We start from the raw sequence: 16378 nt of genomic DNA on the forward strand, positions 1-16378 counted from the left end.
CAATTATGAATCTAATACGATCATTTTTATTCTTCTGCTTTCATAAGTAATAGTTACTGATTTTTAAAAAGCGTTTTTCAGTTAAAAGACATGTCAAGATCGCTTACCTTCTTGTAAGTTCTTTCTAATGCTAAAAAAAACGAACTATACTTATAGGCTAGCATGGCGGCCAATTCAAACTCACTTTGAAACTGAAATTGAAACCTGTATCTTTATATGTATCTGTGTTCATTATCTTGCATTTAATTCTGTATAGGTATATTTAATCTTTAGATCACCATAATATGGCTATTCAGCATACGAGCAAATATGAGTATATATATTTCCGTTTGTTTTTTCTTTCCTGTTGATTATTTTGCTACCTGTCGCGATTGTTTCTTGTTTCACCGGGTGATATGACCCGGGACTTCCAAATCTCAAGGTCAAGTGACGCTGGTGCCGAGCGTTCGACTTGCCGAACCAATCGGAAGGTATTTGGTTTTCAAACTTGGAACAGACGTATTTGTAGCACATTTCTCGGGGAGTTGGTTTTGCTTAGACTTCTTGCTGAAGCAAGCACCGTATTTGAACTATAGGAGCAGTTACAATAGTAATTTTCTGTCTGATGAAACATCAGGTTGCGATTACGGTTGTTATGTCATACGATAAATTATTAAAATCTCTGGATTACGCTAAAAAATAAATTCAAAGTCCTGTTTTTATTTCTTCTAAAAATGTTACGTAATACCAAACCTCCTAACCCGATTTTCGTTTCCCGTTTATTAATCTCGAAAATGAATTTTGTAAATTACGCGCCCTGTGTTTATCCTTATTATTTATCTTCCGCCTAATTTCTGAGTTTTATAATTAAATTTCCGAATTTTCCTTTAAAAGTACTTAAGTTGGCTGAGGCACGTTAGTAGAGTCAGACGTATGAAATTATAACGTATAAATAACACTGCGTGGGCTATCAAATCCGCTGCAGACTTTTCTTGGTCCGACTCTAGTAGATGTAAAAGGACAGTAGCCATTTTGTATTTCCCAGGATCATTGTCCACTTGTTGTCTATGATGGATGGTCGTCCATTGCCGCGACGCCCCTAATCTCTTGAATATCCATTCCCTAAAGGATCCTTTACACAGCACGATTTTAAATTTTAGGATTGCAAATAGATACCCTTCATAAATCATAATTTTATAAACTACACGTAGCCACAGAATAAATAATAGTACTAGGTACAGAAGACTCACTCTCTAACAAAACACGTTTGTTACGATCAGCACAGATATGGCCGCTAGGTGGCGACAGCGCCACGCGCGGCTTATGGCAAACCCTAAAATTGGGTTCGAACGGATGCACTTTTAGCTACCTGTAGCAAAGCGACGAAATCGCGGAGTGAGCCACGCCTGACGTAGCTAAGTAACATCTCATATCGATGAAATAATCGCTTTGGCATTTTGTATGTGTGAAAACAAAATAGAAGGCGGAAATGGTACGATACGACCACGCTCCGCGATTGTCGCGCCATTTAGAGGTATTGAACAACCAATTTAGCGGGTCCTAGCTAAATTAGTTGTTCAATACTTTCGCTATAGAATTTCCAATTTAGCAAGAACCCTAAACGGCATAACAATCCCGTGTGGTGACTGTACTTAAATGCTCATTATGAGGGTGCGAGAAATCCCATTTGATTGATCAGTTGATATGGTTGTACCACTTGTACCTACTTAAATACTTACTAACTACTTACCGATAATATTGCACTTAACAGTCTAACACTTGCATTACGAAGATTGTGCGACATTACTCTTGCGTTCTGTGATCCGCCTGAAGATCCTTAGTGTCTGCGACACTGTAGCCATATTCGAACAATGAGATACGTCAAATATATACTATATAGATATTGAAACGATATGGAATAGATATGTCAGTGTCAAACAAGTGTCAAAAGTGACGTTTTTGTTAGAAGAAATGTCGAATTTGACACTTGTTTGACACTGACATATCTAATCCATATCGTTTCAATATCTATTATTTGACGTATCTCATTGTTTGAATACGGCTGTCATACGGTTTGTCACCCCAAACCGTACGAGAAACCCGTACCATGTAAAAGCCCTTTGAGGGATGACCGCAATCCGCACTCGACCAATTTAGGGTAATTTATTCGGTGCAAACTGAAGCGTTTTCATATTTTCGCCTATAGGTCATCCCGATTCCATACCCCATAAATTTTGAAGATAACCCCTTCGTGTCCTCTCGTGAAGCTGGGAGTATTATGTGTTCAGGGGCGTTCTAAATTGATTGGTGAGTTATAGTCAGACCGTAAAAAGCCTGCAGCGATGTTGATAGCCCACGCAGTGCAAGTGTCATTTTAAACGTCAAACTTTTATGAAATTATGACGTATACATAACACTTACACTGCGTGGGCTATCAAATCCGCTGCAGACTTTGTTTGGTGCGACTATAGTGGTCTAACCTCTCAATAGAGTGCTGAAAAAGCGTGTGTTTTTTCTGTGAAATGTTGTGCGCAGGGCATTTCATGAATTTTTGTGATCGAGTTAGTTTTAAATGTGGTTTTAGGTATAGTTTCTAGCATCCCACGGTCCTTAGTACAAAATACTTCCAATGAAATTAGATTATTATTAAATGGAACTCAATTGATTAAACTATTAAATTTATAACAAAGATGCTGATTTATTAGTGCATACGTACTTAATATACATACTTAAAAAAAAAACATAATTAAATAACTAACCTACAAAACTTAAACTATATCTAAAAATAAATAAAACTAAACTTAAAATAAAAGATTATAAAATATCCACCTGCGGCATGGTGCCGTAGATGCTGGCAGCATTTCCTCGCTGTATCGCAATACTTATTCTTTGCGCGAGGAAGCTGCCAGATCTACGGTCACCAGTGGCGTCAGCTAATCTTTTTGATAGGTCCTTAAAAAGGCTAGACGCGTTCGGACCCCACGGGCCAAGGGTCTCGACACCAAAAGGTACGAAATTGTATTCGGGGCCGAGACCCCTATATTTGGTCTTTTTTAATTTTTCGGCCGCCTCTGCTGCCGCTTTTCCAGTAGTGCCGTGGAGATGAGACGGGGCTAGGGTGTCCACACAGGTGGCGTCCCACACCAGCACCCGACCCATCTTCCACGGAATTAGTGACATTCCGTCTGGTCTCTTACCATCGTCTCGTATAATACCAGGAGGCTCGAGAAGAGCCGGTACGTTGATGCTGGTAAGAGACCGGCGGAGAATATCGTTAAGCGCGGCGTGTCTAGAGAAGCGGCCGGCGCTCTTTTGGCAGGAGAGCCCGTGGTGTCCGAAGGCGTCGACGTCAGTGCCGCAGGGGCACCTATGTGGAGCACAGACCCGGACGCCGAGTCGCAGGCAGGCCGCAACGCGCAGAGTGTGCGGCTCCAGGAAAGTGCCGGTATGCACCGACGGGAAGGCGTGCAGCCAGGCACCGGACTCCCTGGAACCGGCTGCTAGCAGTCTGGCGCGTGCAGAACCTGTACTGCGGCTTAAAAGACAGTCATAAGTAATTTTGCATTGTATGTCGTCCCAGGCCCTTTGCGAATTTAGATTTTCGGGAAAATCCTTACCCGGGCAGGCGATGGACCAGGCGTTTTTAGACTCCGTTAAGCCAGTAATCTCATAGTTTGGAGGACAGGACCTCAGGATTTTACCTATGAGAGTTGCTGAACTATGAACGGAAGATAAAAACGCCGGTGTAGACACACTTGAAATTTTGCGGATCCCTAACCCACCGTGGCGAATGGGAAGGGATGCCTGGGTCCAAGACTCTTCGCTGAACTGCAGATTCAAAATTGATTCCAAATTAGTTTTTATCAAGTCGTCCAAAGGAGTTAATAAATTTTGAAATTTTGTAAAAGGGCAGCAGCGAAGTACATACATTAATTTTGGTACAAAAAGGCAGAATTTGATAATAGTTAAAGCGAAATGCGGACTAATTTCGAGAAGACGACTTTCATAAGTTTCAAATTTAGAGGTAGTATCGCATGTGAATTTTGAGTAGGATTCTTCAAAGATAGGAGACCCAAGGAGGCAGAGAGAGTCTTTGTCTATTATTTTAATGTTAGGTGTAAGAACATCAAATTTTGGTTTTATACCCGAAAAATTTAAAGAGGTATTGTTAATAAAAAGTTCACACTTGCTATAGTTCAATTCTAGACCAATTGTTTCAAATTTTGATTTTATAGTTGAGAGATCTGACAGTACTGATTCGATGTCGCCTCCCAGGGTTCCGTCGTCTAAGTACCAGACGTTAAATTTTGATTTTAAATTTTGAATAATTGGGTTAATGGCCAAACTGAATATTGCCGGCCCGAGAGGATCACCTTGCTGACAACCGACTTCAGAAGATAAAACATTTTCATGGTATATCAAAATTGTAGGGTCAGCATAACAATGCAGGAGATAGTTGTAGATTTCGGGAATATTGTTCTTTATTTCAGTCAGCAAGGTGTCCCTGTTTACTGAGTTAAAGGCGTTCCGAACATCAATTTTGACCAGCACATCACAGGGTGAATTTGAGAGGTAAGTACGTAAGGCATGGACGGCTGCCTCACAACCTCCTTTTATACCGAAACCGAGCTGAACAGGTTCGAAAAGTGGTTTTAATTTGGAAATGATATACCTGACTGCAATTTTGGAGGCGAGACGTCTTAAAGTAGAGCCAACGGCAATCGGTCTCACCTCTCCGTCCTTTTTGGTGAGTGCGATGAGATTTGCCCCATATAGGATCGGGACTATTTCTGGGTTCACGTTGCCTGTGTACATGAGGTTGATCAATTTAGTAAGGGATTCGACGAGACGCTCACCAGCGTCGCCCACGGAATGGGAAGTGAGGTCTTTTAAATGTTGGGGTGAGAGTCCGTCCAAGCCTGCAGCAGAACCGATTTTGAATGACAAGATACCCACAATTACGTCTCTGTTTTTTATTTGTAGGCAGGCTTGGCTTGCCGTTGGTGGGTCCAAGAAGTGCGGGGTGGTGGGACCTGGGGGATGTTTTGTCTGTAGGGCCAGAAGAGCCACTATTAAATTGATAAAATTGTTTTGTGTTGATTCATTCGATTTTAAAGAAAAATAATTTGGCCAAGTCCGAGATAGCTCGAGGCATTTAGTGTTCCGTACGGCTACCATCAGTTTGGCATTGACATAAACGATATCGTGAACGTAATTTACTTCCTATAGGTATATCTCTTTCGCACTAATATGTCAGTACGAGCGAGATGCATAGAAAGTAAATTACGTTCACGCCCACGGTAGCGTTTATGTCAATGCCAAACTGATGGTAGCCGTACCGCTCGCATCGTTACATTTTACAGAGGTTGTTTGCCTGTTTTTAGGATACCGTATTCAACTACACACACAGAACAATAGTACAAAGTGTCTAAGTGCGAAGGCCGAAGGCCGAGCTTTAGCAAAATGTCATCGCTTTAGCACAGAGCAATAGTACAAGTGTCTAAATGTGAAGGCCAAAGGCCGACCTCCGCGTAGCCCGAAGGCCCGAAGCGTCCAGGATGTCAGTGCTTTAACACAGATCAATAGTACAAGTGTCTAAATGCGAAAGCCGAAGGCCGAGCTCCGCGTGGGGCCGAAGGCCCGAAGCGTCCAGGCTGTCAGTTCTGTGTTTAACCACTGACATCTTGCAGGCGTCGGGCCTTCGGCCCTACGCGGAGCTCGGCCTCCGGCCTTCGTATTTAGACACTTGTATTAATTACCTGTGTTTAAAACTGACCTCCTGGATGCTTCGGGCTTTCGGCCCAATGCGACTTCAGCCTTTGGATCTTGCGACTTAGACACTTGTACTTAAAAATACTTGGAAAAGTTACGGGAGGCGCGCGTCTGTCGGACGCTTCGGATCTTCGAATCGCTCCTTCGGCCTTTGCATTTAGTTAGATTCTTGTACTATTGCTTTGTGTTTGAATACCGAAGTCGAGCATCTCGCGAATGCTTGATGTATTATAATAATTTAGAGTAAGGCCAAGCGCGCACCACGATTTTTTGTCCTGCGATAATTTTGTCGCAGAAATGCAACGTATGTGTTTATATGTTAGTGCGCGCATATGCGACAAAAAAATCGCAGCGATTTTTAAATTGTGATTTGTCACATTTTTCCGCGATTGTTCGCGACGCGATTGTCGCAAAGTGAATTGCAGCATGCGGAGTTGTATGGCCCCGCGCGCACTATAATAATAAAATCGCACCCCGGCCGGACCTCAGTCGGCATTTCGCTCTCCAAACCCCAACATCTCGGCACCTGCATCTCCAATGGAGTCTCAAAATGAGACGCTAGATGTTGACCATTTAATTATGGAAATAGACGGGGATCACCTTTGTGTTATAAATGCTCAAAGTCATACAGCAATCGCATATTAAAGACACGTTTCATGACGAGCGACTGGTCGACTTTTTCATTTTCATCGCAGTGCGCGCAGTGAATTTTCTGCGATATATTACAGCGCGATTCTAAAATCGTGTCGCAAAAATTAATATCGTGGTGCGCGCTTGGCCTATAATACCTTAAAATGTATACTCCTTCAATTTGAATTTAGAACTCATTATTATTTTTTATTTGATTTTGTTTCTAGTTCTATGCCATATATATGTATAGACTTTAATATTATTTAGAACTGCTAAAAAACAAGATCGGCTTACTTTAAATATTTCGTCAATTTTACCTTTGTTTCTAAAAACTGTGATATTTAACTGTCATATACTATTAATGTCTTCCAAAATAATTTTCTCGCAACAGGACTGAGGGGCTACCGCGTAAACCGAAATTCGCAATTTGCGGGGATCTTTCTCTTTTACTCCAATGAAGGCGTAATTAGAGTGACAGAGAAAAATGCTCGCAATTTGCGAACTTCTATTTTCGCGGTTATAGCCCTGAATCTTGTTGCTCACCGATCCGTTCAAAAATATACATAAGTACTGAATATAATTAATAGATATTATAATTATACAATTAATACAGAAATGTAATGGTACTTAATGAAAAGGAATATTGTGTATATTGTTTCGACGAATCAGATACTCTCAATAAAATCTATACATGAGGCCAAAGCTGTTCATAAATATTAAATGACTTTATTATCTCTATACGCCTTACTAACTCTATGTGTCCTATTGTGGAAAAAAAAAACACAACGACAGTCAAGAACGGAATTCTTAATTTGAATTTTTCAGATTTTTGAGATGCCTAATAGTCCATTGCTTGGAAAGCCCGTTCGAAATTGAAACTTATTTGCAATATAATAAGGCCGTATTTTGTAGATCTCTCTCATACTTATAGTAGGCTATTGAGATAAAATTAAATATCCCACAAAAATAAGCAAGCAGAATTAAACTTTGTGTCAAAGTCATAAGTCATAAATTTCAATGCCAAAGTTTTAACTAAGGATGTTTCTCGCCTACTATGAATTGACCAGTGTAAGCATCAGTTAGCTAGCCCTAAGCAACCAAAGGTCAAGCTGCAGTTGAAAAACTAATAAAGATAAAGTTAAGCTGATAATTTTCCCGCCGTCTCCATGCTTCTTTAAGTTGGGTATTGACTGGTCAGCTGCCTGTTAGCTATAGTTTTCGCGAAAATCGCCAGGACAGAGGTGAAAATTTTTGTATGAAAACTTGCAACTTTAAATGCATTTTTTGACGAAACTATTGCAGTCTAAAATGAAGTCAAAATCAGTCCATCGACTCAATTTTTTGCAAGCTTTCTAATGGTACCCCACACGATTCTTACAAATGAAAAAAGTTTCAGCCTACCCCTCTCAACCCCCTAAATTTCCCCCTTTAATAAGAAACAAGCAGTTTTGACTTATTCACAATATGAGTAGTGGTAATTGCTATAACTGTTCCAAATTTTAGGTATCTATGTCAAACGGTCTCTGAGAAAAACTTATTTAACTGATTTGCAAGACCGAAGTGATCCCATAAGTGTTCCGTAAACAAAGTTTTGTACGGAACACTAAAAATCAATTTTATTTTCTATGTGGTTGGAAAAAGGCTGTTCAATATTTAAATATTACCTCTATATTTTTTTGTCGATGTAGTTTTTCGAAAATTTTCACAATTTTCGTTATGTCATGGGGGTTCGCGAGGTCTAGAGCTCACAGTCTCTAGTTTAATTTTGTATTTATTTGGATTATTGATTTGATGATTAATTTTGTATTTATTTTGTGACTAGCATAATAGGTATAATTGTTTCTAATACATGACATACCCGAATTAAATAATGATTTAATTTAATATAAAATCATTTTAAAATGTACAAATGTTGTGGCCGATTATTCTGTAGGTATTTGGGTAAAACCACTATTCGTGGCATCTCTATTATACCCCTCTTCATCTGTTAAATAGTAATTTATCAAAAGCCCTCACTAATTACAATATTAATATCTACCCAACATGACGAGCAATCGGAATTCCTTGCATATTAGGCATTTGTTAAATATGGAAATTTAATTAAACTGAATATCAGACACGCTTTGCGTTCGTTCCGTTCGTTTTGCACTCTATATTCCCGGCACGTCTAACTACTAGATACTTTGGAATTTATATGACTTCATTATGCCGTCTGCCGCCTATTATAAAATCGGGTAGAGTTAGACCAAGAAAAGTCTGCAGCGATTTTGATAGCCCACGCAGTGCAAGTGTTATTTACGCGTCATAATTTTATAGAAGTTTGTTAAAATAACACTTGCACTGCGAATGCTATCAAAATCGCTGTCTGTAATAAGTAGTACAGTCAACGGTAAAAATATGGGTGTAGACAACTTACTCAAAAATATGTCCCGTAGTTCTTAATTCACTGACATAAGAGTTATGGGACATATTTTTGAAATGATTTGTACACCCATATTTTTACCGTTGTGTTAGGGTCATCTATTATTGTGTGAATATTTATTGAATTATGTGTTAATTAGTATTAAACATGCTATTAAATAATCTAGTTAAGTTTAGTTAATTAGTTGTGAACTTGACTAGTTCCGATGGCGCCACTATCGCGCGCCATTAGCGCGCGCCACTTTTGCACCCCACTACCGTTAACGGCTGATGGCGTGGTCGGAACCAGACAGGAGAGGCATTCAGTTCTTGGTTGGCATAGCGAACGGTCGATACCTTAATAGGAACATTGATGCGTAAATTGGATTGCTGTTAAATATTTAACTTGTACTACTGTATTTGATATTGATTTATTTTTGAAATATACAGTTGATAGAAACAGTTGAGTTTTCGTCATAATAACGTTAACCCCCCAATAACTTCAGAAGAGGGGATCAACAAAAATCTTTTATGATTTTTGCCACGCCTTACACAAAAAAGACGTAAGTATTTTTCCACGTTATTTTTTTTTGTGCTGTATTAATATTGAATTGTTTAGAAAAAAAGGATTTAATCATTAAACTGTAATTGCCGTAACGGAGCAAGTCCGGAGGTTAGTACGGTTAGTCTTTCATGTTTATCTTGCCAAAGGCTGCTCCTTTGGAGATGCACATGTTAGATAATGTGATGATTAATAGGAATGAGAGGTAAACTGTAATTGCCGTAACGGAGCAAGTCCGGAGGTTAGTACGGTTAGTCTTTCATGTTCATCTTGCCAAAGGCTGCTCCTTTGGAGATGCACATGTTAGATGATGTGATTACTAATAGGAATGAGAGGTAAACTGTAATTGCCGTAACGGAGCAAGTCCGGAGGTTAGTACGGTTAGTCTTTCATGTTCATCTTGCCAAAGGCTGCTCCTTTGGAGATGCACATGTTAGATGATGTGATTACTAATAGGAATGAGAGGTAAACTGTAATTGCCGTAACGGAGCAAGTCCGGAGGTTAGTACGGTTAGTCTTTCATGTTCATCTTGCCAAAGGCGGCTCCTTTGGAGATGCACATGTTAGATGATGTGATTACTAATAGGAATGAGAGGTAAACTGTAATTGCCGTAACGGAGCAAGTCCGGAGGTTAGTACGGTTAGTCTTTCATGTTCATCTTGCCAAAGGCGGCTCCTTTGGAGATGCACATGTTAGATGATGTGATTACTAATAGGAATGAGAGGTAAACTGTAATTGCCGTAACGGAGCAAGTCCGGAGGCTAGTACGGTTAGTCTTTCATGTTCATCTTGCCAAAGGCTGCTCCTTTGGAGATGCACATGTTAGATGAGTGTGTTAAAGAACCTGTGATAATTAAATATGTATATATGTATATATTTCCGGACATTGTGCGAGTTTATTATAATAACACGTTCATATTTAGAGAGATTAAATATTGATATATTGTTATAAGACTCTAACATGCTAGTCAATATGTAGAGTCAATATGTAGAGTCAATATGTAGAGTCAATATGTAGAGTCAATATGTAGAGTCAATATGTAGAGTCAATATGTAGAGTCAATATGTAGAGTCAATATGTAGAGTCAATATGTAGAGTCAATATGTAGAGTCAATATGTAGAGTCAATATGTAGAGTCAATATGTAGAGTCAATATGTAGAGTCAATATGTAGAGTCAATATGTAGAGTCAATATGTAGAGTCAATATGTAGAGTCAATATGTAGAGTCAATATGTAGAGTCAATATGTAGAGTCAATATGTAGAGTCAATATGTAGAGTCAATATGTAGAGTCAATATGTAGAGTCAATATGTAGAGTCAATATGTAGAGTCAATATGTAGAGTCAATATGTAGAGTCAATATGTAGAGTCAATATGTAGAGTCAATATGTAGAGTCAATATGTAGAGTCAATATGTAGAGTCAATATGTAGAGTCAATATGTAGAGTCAATATGTAGAGTCAATATGTAGAGTCAATATGTAGAGTCAATATGTAGAGTCAATATGTAGAGTATTTCGATATCTTTTCTTGTCTCTTTTCTGAAACAAATGAAGTTTCAGATATGGAGGACGAACCAGGGCTCAGGCCAGAGAGCCGTGACAGAGAGTCCCAATACCCAGGAGCACCCAGGCGAGAGGGACAGGGCGATGAGTACGAGGACCCAGGCCGCGTAGCCAAGATGTCAATCGCTTACGCTCCGTAGCGATCGAAACGCAACTGTCACTGTCACACTAATATGGAAGAGTGATAGAGAGACATCATGCTTTTCGCTGTCGAAGCGATAGCGATTGTAACCTTGGCTAGGCCGGCAGGAGTGTCTGGGCGACCGGGCCGGGGCCCATTCTTGACACAGCGTTCGCAAAGGAGCGTAGACCTGACACGGAGCAGCAGCGAAAGGAGCGACGATCGTCTTCACCGTGATAGGGAATCTCGTCAAAGGACGGTACGGCGGCGCAGGCGACGTCCTACTTCATCTCCAGATCGTCGGAGGTACCGCACCCCATCAATGGAACGTCGTAGGGGGTATCGTACACCGTCGGTGGAACGTCGCAGGGAGCGCCGTACACCATCGATGGAGCGTCGCAAGAGGTATCGCACCCCATCAGCGGAACGGCGCAAGAGGTACCATAGTCCATCTCCGGGACGTCGTAGGAGATACCGTAGCCCATCAGCGGAACGTCGCAAGAGGTACCGTGGTTCTTCGTCTGAAGACTCTGGTGAGCGCAATCATTTCAACCCCAAAAGGGCACGGAAGCCTAGTAGGGAACGCGACTCTAATGTACTTAATAAAGTTCTGTCAATTTTAGATAAAGTCAGGGGCTCTAATAAATCCAAGCTTGCATCAATCGCGAATGTCATCCCTGAATTTGATCCCATGGCTAAAGATCAGACTGTACTTACGTGGCTAACTAAAGTCGAAGAATGCGCCTCAATTTACGAGTGGGACGATAAAGAGACCACTCACTACGCGCTTTGAAACTCGCAGGTGTAGCTAAATTATGGTATCAGGGATTACCTTCGTTGATGTATACTTGGCCAGAGTGGAAAAGAAAGTTAATAGAGTCTTTTCCATGTCGGGAAGATTTTGCCGAGCTCTTGACAGAAATGCTGGCTAAAAGAGCACGCTACGGGGAATCGTTGGAGCATTATTACTATGCGAAGGTTAATTTGTTAAATAGGTGCAAAATCTATGGCAGACAGGCAGTAGATTGTATTCTTCACGGGCTAGAGGATAGGGCTGCTAGAGTAGGTGCGCAAGCAGCACAATTTACAGAGCCAGAACAGATCTTGAAATATTTTCGGACCATTAAAGCAGGACCAGTTAGAGACAGGGAATCTACTACATCCGGTAGACAACGCAATGAAATTAGGTCGTCAGTCAATAAGCCAAGTACAACAAAAGACGGTTCAAGTTTTAAGAATATTACGTGTTATAACTGTAGCGAAATAGGACACCGTAGTACGAAATGCAGCAAACCGGCGGCGACTTGTTCTACATGCAATAGGGTAGGACATCAAACAGTCTATTGTTTTAAAAATAAATTCGATAAAGACAGAAAGGAAACAGGATTAAGTAATACAGAAAATAGCGTTTCAGGTGTAGTCGTTAAGAATGAAAAAAAGGTAGCGAGATTGACGATTGATGATATCGCGGAGAGTTTGAGTGTTAAGAATGAAGAAATTGCGGAAAAAGCGAGCGCGAAAAACGAGAAGCTAGTAGCAAGCTTAGCGGTTAATAAAACAATCGACAAGTATATAATGGACATCAAGATTAATTCCATACCAGTACCCTGTTACGTTGATTTAGGTAGCGAATGTTGCGTAGTGAGATCGAGCACCGCGAAAGAACTAGGATTAACCGTCAATTGTTCAGAGGAACTACCAGTACTGAGAGGCATAGGCCCTAATGCAATCACACCTTTAGGTTTGACAGTAGGTACTGTGGAAATACAGGGTATCAAAGAGACTGTTATCCTATATGTTGTCGATGACCATTTCATTTGCCAACCAGTATTGATAGGTCACACTTTTACTGAGAAACCAGATATCGTGATTATTAAAACTTCAGAAAAACTGCTATTTAAAAGAATATCGTGCGACAAGGTACTTTTGACAGCATTAAAACAATCTACAGTCGCTAGTAACAGTATTGCGTATATTGAGGTAACTTCAGATAATCCGGTCACCGGCTGCGTTAACATAAAAGGCTCTTTGCGCGGTTCCGAAGGCGAGGAATATTTCTTGCTTCCTGGGGAGTATGACATTAAAATAGGTTCTAGCGCAATGTTAATATACAATGCGTCGCCCAAATCAATTACGATTCCAAAGGGATTCTTGTTGACTAGGGCACTATTCAAGGAGAACAAGTGTACTCATGACGTTGATGCTCTTACGACCTACAGCATTACTGTTAGTGAAACCGAGATCGACGAGTCTATACAATGCGGTGAGAATATCTCTAGAGAAGACCGCCTTCAGCTGCAGCAGTTGTTACGTAAGCATAGTGAATGTTTCTCAACAAGTCTCAAAGACCTTGGTTTCACTAATGCAGTAGAAATGACCATAGATTTAGAAGATTCCCAACCGGTAGTTTATCGCCCATATAGAATGTCGTATGCGGAAAAAGCGTTGGTTAGAGACATGACTCGCGAAATGCTTGAAAATGGTATCATTAGGGAATCATCGTCACCTTATGCCAGCCCCATAGTTCTTGTGCAGAAGAAGACCGGTGAGAAAAGATTGTGCGTAGATTATAGAGCGCTCAATCGCAAAACTAAAAGGGACCACTATCCGCTTCCACGTGTTGAGGATCAACTAGATCAACTATCGGGAAACAGCCTGTTTACATCACTTTGTAGTGTAGTCAGATCATACACAGCTGCTATCAGCTGATACAGCTGATACTTGATGCCTATCTCCCATATATGTATTTTACTACTTTATAGAACATTAAGTTAACGATGCCATAAACCTTGACTTACTGTAATTTACTATACAATGGTTAATGACCATTGCCATAACTTCCACTCGATTAAACCTGTTAAAACCTTAGTATATAAGGCCAGCGCTTTCTACCAATATATTCAGTATTTACTCGACTCTTGTGTTATCATTATAAACCCTGAACGCCGAACACTTCATGGCGACCCTGCCAGGCGGGCTGCTCGAGGATTAGCCCGAACACTTCATGGCGACCCTGCCAGTCGGGCTGCTCGAGGCAGCCCCAGTTTAAACGCCGCCCCGTAGCCCAGCCAGCCAACCAGACCCGCCGCCTCTACCAATACCGCCTGTGCCCAACAGCAAACACCAGATGACTACAGGCCAGGACGAGTGCGGCATGTGCGCGCCGCCCGCCACCGGCGCCAGTGTGCTCCCCAAACCCCAACCGCACCCGCGCTACAACAACAAGGCCGCCCGGCTCCGCACCTTCAAAGACTGGCCCAAGAGCATGAAGCAGAAACCCGAGGAGCTCGCCGAGGCCGGCTTCTACTACACCGGCCAGAGCGACAAGACCAAGTGCTTCTACTGCGACGGAGGACTCAAGGATTGGGAGGAGGACGACGTCCCATGGGAGCAGCACGCGCGTTGGTTCGACCGGTGCGCGTACGTTCAGCTCGTCAAGGGAGAAGATTACGTCCAGAAGGTCATGAGCAGCCAAAAAGGAAAAGTCATCATTGCTCCGAACAAAGCGTCCAACAGCGCAAGCACTAGCCAAGCTCACAGCGGCTCAGGGGCTATGATAACAATAATAATAACGGTGGATACCACGGGACAGAAAGCCACAACAAGAACAGTCCAGTGGGCCACAAAAACACCAGGTATTCACCGTCGACCCCAACTACCAACTCGGCCGGATCACCAGCCACCTCATGGACATGGCAGAGCCCACACTTCCAGGAGACAATACCGAAGCCGTCACGTATACCGCAGCCAAACGCAAACCTAACAAGTAAGCAAGCACACCAACTACTTAAGGATTTTTTTTTCTCGTCTTATTAAAATTATCAGTTAAAATTATCATTAAGGATAATATTAATCAAATTCATAATCTATCTATCTATGTAAAGATAGATCTATAATCATAATTATGTATAATCTATTCTTTAAACATGCAGATCCATCTGCGAGCGATATTTCAATTTCTACTATCTATTTATCTATTAATAAAATTATAATTAGTTTGCGATTACTACTTGATGACGAAAAACAAGACATGAATATATGTTAAAAAAATATATATATTCACCAGTTGACGATAAATAATAATTATTAAAATAAAACAAGTAATAAAATATACATCTAGATAAAATTAAATATCAACAACTTATTAAAATAAAACAAGTAATAAAACATACATATAGATAAAATTAAATACCAAAAACTTGCAAAGATAAAACAATTAATAACACAAAAACATTTTCTAATAACCATCAATAAATTTAACCGAGGCATCATTCGTTAAATTTTAAAACACATAAACAAAATTAAAACAAACAAAACACATATAAGGCGTCGCATGGTTAACTCAAACAGCTTTATACAATCAGCAATTTTTAATAACTGAGACGGGGGTGCATTCCATTATTTCCATCTTTACAATTAACTTAACATATATATCTTCATATAGGTATCTAAAACACCACAATAAAAAAAAAAAACACCTCAACAATAATATTATTTAGCATCGATTAAAACATAACAAACCCATTTCCCAACGTAAAGACAAAACCACTATCACACTAACCCAACATTAACTTGGACTAACTGACAAACACTAGAATCTATTATTCCACACATAAAACGGCATCACTTATTATCTTTACAAATTATTATCCAATTTAACGTTCAAAAACTTAGCTTTCACACCATTTGGTTTTCAATACGTAACATATTTAATATATTTTTGCAAAGGCCCTCTTAACCAGTTACAAATTAATTTCATGTTTTCCAAAAGAAAAGCAAAAAAAAAAAACCCCAATCAAATCATTTCGCTATTACAATCAATCAATCAAACTTTTATTGGTAAATTAAAAGTATTTTACATGTCAACACTTTATTACAATTACAAAACACATTATTATTTTATACATGAAAACATTACTTACACAGAATATTATTATTATTTTAGATCAAATAATTTCAACTTACATATACGACTTTAATACCTTTAATGCGAATTATAAACTCTATATTTTTTTTTATTATTATCTGATCAATTTGCAAATTTGATTTCAATTTTTTTTAAATAACGGTATAACTTATTTCTATGACATGTAGTCAATCAGAATAAATATTTTGTTTTTAAATCTAAAGTAAATAAATAACAATCTTACATTAACATACGTTAACTTACATTTATATATCAATAATATTCAGTCCACGGATCTATTACTCAACTAATTAGAAATTGCATAAAAATAAGAAAATGCCATCAGCCAGTCCCCACTCTCATAATAACCAAATATAAGGGAAAATACAAAAATTTAATTAAGAAAATCAATATTCACATCCAACAAATTACCAATAAAAA

General features: G+C 39.7%; 1 protein-coding gene across 1 annotated transcript; it reads left to right on the top strand.

Annotated features, from left to right (window-relative positions):
• The first annotated feature begins 14158 nt into the window (after positions 1-14158).
• LOC134667715 (death-associated inhibitor of apoptosis 1-like) lies at positions 14159-14801 on the top strand. The gene is made up of 2 exons (XM_063525137.1): positions 14159-14548; positions 14667-14801. The coding sequence occupies exons 1-2, from the start codon at positions 14159-14161 to the stop codon at positions 14799-14801; spliced, it is 525 nt and encodes a 174-aa protein (XP_063381207.1).
• Positions 14802-16378: the final 1577 nt, after the last annotated feature.

This window comes from Cydia fagiglandana, chromosome 9, assembly GCF_963556715.1.
Source record: "Cydia fagiglandana chromosome 9, ilCydFagi1.1, whole genome shotgun sequence".
In the NCBI taxonomy this organism is placed as follows: Eukaryota; Metazoa; Arthropoda; class Insecta; order Lepidoptera; family Tortricidae; genus Cydia; species Cydia fagiglandana.

What these genes read in the sequence shown, in the direction of transcription:
- LOC134667715 (XM_063525137.1), top strand. Translation starts at nt 14,159, where the DNA reads ATGACTACAGGCCAGGACGAGTGCGGCATGTGCGCGCCGCCCGCCACC. An exon ending in CGAACAAAGCGTCCAACAGC is followed by an intron (nt 14,549 to 14,666) that starts GCAAGCACTAGC and finishes CAAAAACACCAG; the next exon opens with GTATTCACCGTCGACCCCAA.